The 8368-nt window shown below is 50.8% G+C and overlaps 1 protein-coding gene across 1 annotated transcript; it reads right to left on the bottom strand.

The window, feature by feature from the left end:
• Positions 1-1524: 1524 nt before the first annotated feature.
• LOC309546724 (uncharacterized protein) lies at positions 1525-3515 on the bottom strand (the record flags this gene model as incomplete). The annotated part of the gene is made up of 2 exons (XM_082246426.1): positions 1525-2288; positions 3503-3515. The coding sequence occupies 2 exons, from the start codon at positions 3513-3515 to the stop codon at positions 1525-1527; spliced, it is 777 nt and encodes a 258-aa protein (XP_082102552.1).
• Between the last annotated feature and the right edge of the window lie 4853 nt (positions 3516-8368).

Here is an 8368-nt window from a genome sequence, read left to right as displayed (position 1 = left end):
GGAGAGTGAAGAAAACCTGCAATTTGGAGCGGGAAAGAGCGTCAGCGGCTAAGTTGGTGTGACCTGGAATGTGCTCACAGAAAAGAAAAAACTGGTAAGTGGCAGCTACCAAGGTCAGCCTGCGGACCAGCCTCATAATAGTCAGGGACGATGAACGGCCTTTGTTGATGATATCACAAGCAGCCATGTTATCACTGAAACATTTGACTGCCTTCCCTGACCAGTACCTACCCCAGGTGACAGCAGCTGCCACAATAGGGTATAATTCAAACAGCGCTGAGGTCTCCTGGAAAGCAGGTAAGGCTAGAGCCTTAGCCGGCCAACTATCCCTGAACCATGAGTCCCCGAAGATGGCTGCGAACCCGGTACTGGCGGCCGCATCCGTCCAAAACACAGGGGACTGGGCAGAGATGGGCGGGATGAACATGGAGATACCGTTCCAGCTTTCCAGGAACTCAACCCACATACCCAGGTCCGCCCTGGCAGGGGGATCCAAGTGGGAGATGACACCCTCCGGAAGACCTGGCAACAGCCGCAGCAACCGAGAGATAAAGGACCTGCCCTGGGGGATGATTCGCATGGCAAAGTTTAATGACCCGATCAAGGATTGCAACTCCTTCCTGGAAAAAGACCCTAGTTCCAGGAACCTGCCTACCACCCCACGAATACGTTCAAGTTTGTCCACAGGGAGGCTGGACTGCATGGAGACAGAATCCAGGGTAATCCCCAAGAAATCCAGCCTGGTGACCGGACCGACCGTTTTGCCTGGTGACAGGGGAACCCCTAAGGTGGAAAATAAGGCCAAGGTACTACTTAAACTGACCGGCGTGCAGTTGCTATCCTCGACCAACAGAAAATCATCAAGGTAGTGCAACACCGAGGGGCACCTGGAGACATTCAGAAGGAGCCAGCAGAGCGTTTCAGCAAAGGTATCAAAAATCTTGGGGCTGCTTTTAGACCCAAAAGTCAGCCTGGAAGCGAAATAATATTTCTCCCTCCACTTTACACCGTGGATGTGCCATAAGGAGGGGTGAATAGGAAGCAGCTTGAAGGCATTGGCAATATCCGTTTTACTGAGCCAGGCAGCCCTGCCAGCCCCTAAAATGGCCTGGATGGCATTGTCCACGGTAGCATAGTGGAGTGAGAACTCGGCTGAAGGAATAAGGGAATTAAGGCTGGGGTTGGTGGAAGAATGAGGAGCCGACATGTCGATAATCAAGCGTTTTTTATTGGTGAATTTGCTTGTGGCAATACCGATCGGGTTGGTACGCCAAGAGGAGAAGGGGGGGCCGGGAAGGGGCCTAACATGAACCCCTCCTGCACTTCCTTCTCAAGTAGTAGATCTACCGACTCCGGGTCCTCCGTGGCCGACAGTAAATTGGGACATTCCAGAGTCCCCGTGGGAAGAGACACCAGCCCCGTGTGGAACCCACCCAAGAACCCCTGAATCAGATACTCCACCAGGTGTGGAGACGGATGAGCCTGCAGGTAAAACTCCAGCACCTCGACCTTGACCCCGGTTAGTCATTGTTTAGGGTACATCTTGGATGGACACATGGATTTCGTGTGAGCCCTGAAACAGATGGAGCAGACATGGAGCAGCCTGCAAGCACTGAAGCTGCACGCCCCCCCATTGAAATTATTGCAAACCTGGGCTTTACCTAAGAACACTATGGGACGACCCAGCTTATCCCTAAGGCCACGCTGCTCTGACCTGCCAGCAACCCCCCCTGGGACCCCGGCCGGGGAGGATACAGCCTCCATGGGGCAAAGGCTGGCAGAATGTGAAGTGGAGGAGCATGTGGCACAGGAGGGAGGTGCCAAGCCTGCGAAGTGCCTGCAGAAGAGCTCGGTATCCAGTAGACTCCAATCCACACGAACGTTGAATTGAGCCAAGGCTGCCGCCGCCTTGGCCGAGACTGACTTATGAAAGTCGAAGAAGGTAAAACCCCCGTATTTGTGCCCTAAATCCACTATCTTATGCAAGTAAAGATCTAACTCTTCCCGCCGCTGCGGGTAAACGGAACACAAAACGTCCCTGTAGATGCCGAAGGCCAGGACAAACTCGGGGATAGTGAGCTTCTTATTAAGCCTGGGGTCCCTGGCCTTCATGACTACGGACAAATCACCGTAATTGTAGACCTTACTTTCGACCATGTCCTGGGAGGCAATGAGGAGAGCCACTAGGTTGACATCCTTCCCCTCCAAGATATCCTTGCGGAGAGCCGCGGGGACCAAGTGGGCCGGGGTGATAATAGGAGAAACCGTGGAAGAAGGCAAGATGGGAACTGGGGGCCTACCCTGATCACTAGCGGGAACTGGGGTCGGGACCGGCAAGGAAGGAGGGGGACCCCCTTGAGCCGGACTGGCGTCCTCCAGCTTAGTCAGCCTATCGCCGATGGACTGTAGGGAAGATAGGATGGAGTCCAGGGTTCCTTGAATGGCAGACGAACAGCCCTGAGAGCTGGTGCCCAGTCCCGGATCTTCTGGATGTTCCATCATCAATCTGAACAGCTCCGCTTTCCTTGCAGTGGCCGGGAACGAGATACCCTTCTGGCGTAGGACCTCCGAGATCTTTGGAATAGTCCAAGACCCGTAAGAGCCCAGCGGAGAAGGAACCCGACGACCCCTGGGGGTATCGGACCTGACAGGGGTGCCGATCCTGGCTGGCGTGGAGGGGGAGGAAAATCCATCTTCCAGGGTGGCTCCTTGAGGCCCGCTGTAGAAGGAAACAGAAAAAGTAGAAAGCCCAAGACCGATTAACGACCGTAACGTATAGGGGAACCACTGGCTGGCTAGCTAGAGCCCAGAGGCGAAAAACTTAACTACCCCGTGACAGGTGAGGCCCTGCTAGATGCCAAGCGGCCGGTGAGAGGCTCTACCTATGATTTGGGCGAGGGGCATGAGCCACTGACGTGGTGGCGGGAAAGATGGCCTCTCGGTGACAGTAAAAGAATCAAACGTGTGGCCGTGACAGGTGAGGCCCTAACTATAAACCCCATGAGAAGGGTGGAGCGAGGCGCTAGCTTTGGTTTGGCCCGTGGGGCGAAATAATCTCCGACGAGATTGGGGGGTTGGCCTCGCGGGACCGGCTATGAAGGGGGGGGGAACTAGGGCCAGCACCTGAAACCCTAACAGCCAGTAGACTAGCCCTACCAGGGAGGAGGGGGCAATACATGACAGAACAACACAGCTGGAGAGCCACAACAGAGTAACGAGAAGGACAGACGACATGAAGAGTGGTAAGTGCACAGAGGTGATGCAGCCGTGACGGAGCACAGGAACCAAAATGCAACCGCAGGTGAAAAACATGAGGAGTATACGGGCCTGAAGTGTACATGAAAGGGGGTGGCCACCGGGTAGCCAGACAAGGTGACTAAGTGTGTGGGGCCAAGTGACAGACCAGGTTTAAGTGTCTATGGGCGATGCCAGAGAAGCCTCTGTGAGAATTAAATAAGCTGAGCCGTGAGGTACATGAAGGAACCTGAACCTGAAGTAGTACCTGGTGCCGGCATTGAAAGACATGGAGAGAACCTGAAGGAAAAAAGGCAAACGGTCAAAAAAGGGGGGGACGATGCGTGACCCCCCACTAGAGATACATTACCTGTACCCGGAATGGAAACACACATACCTACAATGCAAAGAGACCCCCCCCCCACCAACCCTCAGGTACCAAACCCCCCCGCCCCCTCACTCTGAAAAAGGCCGGGCGACCCCCCCCAACCAAAGCAGCCATGAACAAGCAGGGACAAGCAGGGGAACATGGGATGATGTACCCAACCTAACAGAGGCCGATAAGAGAGCAGGAGAACATAAAACAGGTAGCCGTGGCCTAGTAAGGCAGGCAGTGTGTGCATGAGCCTGTGTACGGGGGTAGCCGTGGCCTTCTGGAAGGCAGGCAGTGTGTGCATGAGCCTGTGTACGGGGGTAGCCGTGGCCTTCTGGAAGGCAGGCAGTGTGTGCAGGACTGAGGGTGAAAAAAAAATAGCCGTGGCCTACAGAGGCAGGCAGTGTGTGCAGGACTGAGTGTGAAAGATAGCCGTGGCCTACAGAGGCAGGCAGTGTGTGCAGGAAGATGCCTCCACCCCCCCTCCCCCCCTGATCCCCTACTGAACAGCAGGAGAAGCAGCGGCGAAGCTGGCAGTCACGGCAGAGAAGCTGGGCTGGATGGCAGCGGAGGGTGAGACTCAGCACCGTCAGAGGTTGCTCAGGAATAGCAGAGATCCGCGCCACACGCAGCGCTTCCTGGTACAGCACCCGACCGGACGTCCGGTCCACAAAGAGGCGGTATTCGGCCGACGTCAGGTGATCACCCAGAACACCTTAACAAGCCGAGTGACGATCCGAGGCAGCAGGCCGGTCTAGGGGAGGGGCGGCGCTATAAAGCCCGCTAGCTCCTCCCACAAATACCGGCCTGCGGCCGCACACTTGCCTCCATCTTCTCGCTCTGGGTCACCTGAAAAAGAAATGGATAATCACATTTTTTTTTTTTTTTTACTTACCTCGTAGCAAAGAAAATATACTTACCTTACTTCCTTCTTCCTCCTTCCTCGGCCGCGGCCCGTCGTCACTTCCTGGCTCTGCAATGATTCCTGGGAGCTGAACGTCATCGCTCCCAGGAATCATTGCGCCTGCACCGGCCCCAACGTCAGTTCCGGGGCGCGCGCGTCATCCCCTTCTAAACAGCATGCCCAGAAGCTGTGGAGGGATGACGCGCGCGACCCGGCCGGCACAGGGCATCGTGGGACCGAAGAAGGCGGAAGAGGACGCCGAAGAGGATCTCGCTGGCTTCAAGCTGCCCACATCTGAGATGGCAGCGCTGGACAAGACGTTTTGAAGGTAAGTATTTGTCCTAACAGGTAAGTGCAACCCGGGACAGATAAGAGGCTAGCCATTGTGGAATGCACTAGCCCTGACTGTCCCGGGGGTATTTTTTAAAAAAAAAAAAAAAAATCCAGGGTGGAACTCCACTTTAAGTGTCAATGTGCTGGGAGATGGCTGATTGGTTAAAGGGAGGAGCTGAGCTCTCACTCTAGGATCATATTACCACCAGACCAGACCAGTTCTCCTATTGAGTGAATAGTGAACTGTTTCATACGAGTCAGTTCAGTGGAGAGGGAGAGCAGGGAGCATGGCAGCGATCTGATCACATAGCTTGACATTCCAGACATTCCAGGGGGGGGGCACTCGCCCTCCCTTGCCCTACCCTGCGGACGCCCATGCATCAGTGCCACCTATCAGTGCCCATCAGTGTAGCCTATGAGTGCCCATCAATGCTGCATATCAGTGCTACCTATCAGTGCCACATATAAGTGCCCATCAGTGCTGCATATTAGTGTCTCATCATCAGTGCCACCCCATCAGTGCCACCCCATCAGTGCCTGTCAGTGTGGCCTCATCAGTGCTCGTCAGTGCAGGAAAAAACATATTTATTTACAAAATTTTATAACATAAACAAAAAAAACTTTTTTTTTTCCCAAACTTTTCGGTCTTTTTTTTATTTGTTTAGCAAAAAAGAAAAAAACTGAAAAAAACCTTGCAGTGATCAAATACCACCAAAAGAAAGCTCTATTTGTGGGGTTTAGGTACAGTGTTGCATGACCGCACAATTGTCATTCAAAATGCAACAGTACTAAAAGCTGAAATTGGCCTGGGCAGGAAGGGGGTGAAAGTGCCCTGTATTGAAGTGGTTAAACAAGGCTTCCCAGTTACATGAATTTCACTTTTCAGAGAAAGTCATTTTTTTTTTTTGGGGGGAAATCCATCTTTAGCAAAAATGACCAGTTACAGACTATGGGGGAGATTTACTTAAACTGGAGCACTCTACAGAATCTGGTGCAGCTGTGCATGGTAGCCAATCGGCTTTTAACTTCCGCTTGTTCAGTTAGGGCTCTTTCACACAGGCGGACCGTTCAGATCCGCCTGTCCGTTTTTTTGGCGGATCTGAACGGTCCCCCCCCATTCATCTCTATGGGGCATCGGATGTCAGCGGAGACATGTCCGCTGACATCCGATCTGATCCGTCAAATCTGGACGGATGGAAACCCTATTTTCCATCCGTCCAGCGGATCGGATGAGAACGGATCGACGGTCCGTTCCCATCCGATTTCCCCATAGAGATGTATGGGGAACTGACAGCTGTGTCTCCGCACACAGTGCGGAGAACAGCTGTCATTCTACTGCTCAGCGGGGATCGGCGGATCGATCCCCCACTGAGAAAAATGGAGTCCGTCTGACGGACACACTGTGTGAAAGGGGCCTTAAGCTTTGACTGTAAAACCTGGTAGCTGATTGGTTTCTATGCAAAGCTGCATCAGAATTTGCACTCTGCAGTTTAATAAATCTCCCCCAGTGTTTGTATCCCCAATCAGTGTACAAACCCGACCATTTCAGAAGGTAAACACAGTTCTGTACAATCGTTCTGACTACAAGTTTGTGTTTAGTGGGGTTTAGTGGGTTGTGAGAACAGGAAATGAAAGTAAATATCTCTCAGTGTGTGCAGTATGGATGGTAGCACTTGAAGCTTCCAAATTTAGTAACACCAACTTATTTCAGCAAGTCAACTTCCTGTTGTGTTTAACCACAATGTATAAGATGTGAGAACAAAACAATATAAACACAGGCAAGGGCCACAGGCCTATTCAGTAAAGGGATGCAAAGATGATATGGCAAGAGTAGTAACTCAACTGAGAGCAAAAAAAAATGCTGCTCAAATATTAATTTGAATGGATTATTTGACTCAAAACTGATATTTCAGTGTTTTGGAAGATACTAGAATGTTACACCACTGAACATTTTCTGATGTATGTCAGAGATCCTGGTGCTGTGGCCATTATAAGAGGTTGTCATTCTGCTTGTTGGATTATTAAGTTTAAAAAAATCTTTGGCAATACTTCTCTTTTAGGGTTCTTTCACACACGGAGCCCGTCAGGTGGACTCTATTTTCCTCAGCGGGGGATCAATCCGCCGATCCCCCGCTGAGCAGGAGGATGACAGCTGTGTCTCCGCGATGTGTGCGGAGACACAGCTGTCAGGTCCCCATGCATCTCTATGGGGGAATCGGATAGGAACGGACCGTCTGTCCGTTCTCATCCGATCCCATCTGATCTGATCCACTGGACGGATGTAAAATAGGGTTTCCATCCGTCCAGATTTGACGGATCGGATGTCAGCGGACATGTCTCCGCTCACATCCGATGCCCCATAGAGATGCATGGGGTGACCGTTCAGATCCGCCTAAAAAACGGACAGGCGGATCTGAACGGTCTGCCTGTGTGAAAGGGGACTTAAGGGTTACATGCTACACTCCTTTTTAAGGAGGAACATGTAACATGTTTCCACTCCACTGCCCCTAATGACAGAAAGTGGGGGATCGTCTCCCCCCACTCCCTGTCACTGTTTGACAGAGTTATGTGAATGGGAAACTAAAAGTACCGTCAGCCCTTGCGGCTGTCGGCTTGTAGCTCTCAATGAACTACCATGGTGCTGTTGAGCGCTCTGCTAGTTCATTGGGGTTGTTTTACTAAAATTGTAGAGTGCAAAATTTGGTGCAGTTCTGCAAAGAAACCAATCAGGGTGCAGATTTTTTTGTCAAAGCTTAATTAAACCAACTGAAGTAAGAAGCTGATTGGCTACCATAACAGGTGCACCGAATTTTGCACTCTCCAGTTTTAATAAATCAACATTGTCTCTTCCTGTCCGTGTGTATGTGCGAGGTACGAGCAGACAGCTACACAGACAAGTCTGCAGGAGTCCTGCATGGCACCTGTGATCTGCTGATCGAGGGTGCGGCACATTACAGGCTCCAAGTAAAAAAAAATAATAAATGCATATTTTTTCTTTACTTGCAAGAAAAGATGAGCATTTATTTATTTTTTTTTTAAAAAAGGTGAAATTATCTTTTCAAGGGTAACTCCACTTTCATGTGGAAAAAATAGCAAATTATAGCATATACAGTTGTGGCACAAGTCATATTATCATTGCATTTCATTAAAAATGACCTTTCCTTTTTAATCTGCAGCACTGTCATTTTCTGTAAAATGCAATGCAGCATGGCAACCTGGAGATGTTCCATACACAGAATGTGTACAGAACGCCCCCTGAAATGTCATTTCCTGCCTGTGTGATTGGCTCACTGATTTTCCCAGAAGTCTGCACTAAGATGCAAGTCAGATTTCCGGTATCTCCTGGAACATAAAATGTCATATTTGGTGTGATACTCCTAAAAAAAACACTAAAGGGATGCTGATCCTGCAACCCTGCATTTTCCCTCACTTTTCCACATACAGGGATTTCTTCAGAATAACAGTTTGTTAAAATCCCTGCAATGTACAGATTGCCCAGGGGGTAGTGTTTTTTTCTCATCAAA

This window comes from Pelophylax lessonae, assembly GCF_965119305.1.
Source record: "Pelophylax lessonae genome assembly, chromosome: 2".
NCBI classification, from domain to species: Eukaryota; Metazoa; Chordata; class Amphibia; order Anura; family Ranidae; genus Pelophylax; species Pelophylax lessonae.
Note: the sequence above shows the minus strand (reverse complement) of the source record. Positions and strands in the feature narration are given on the sequence as shown.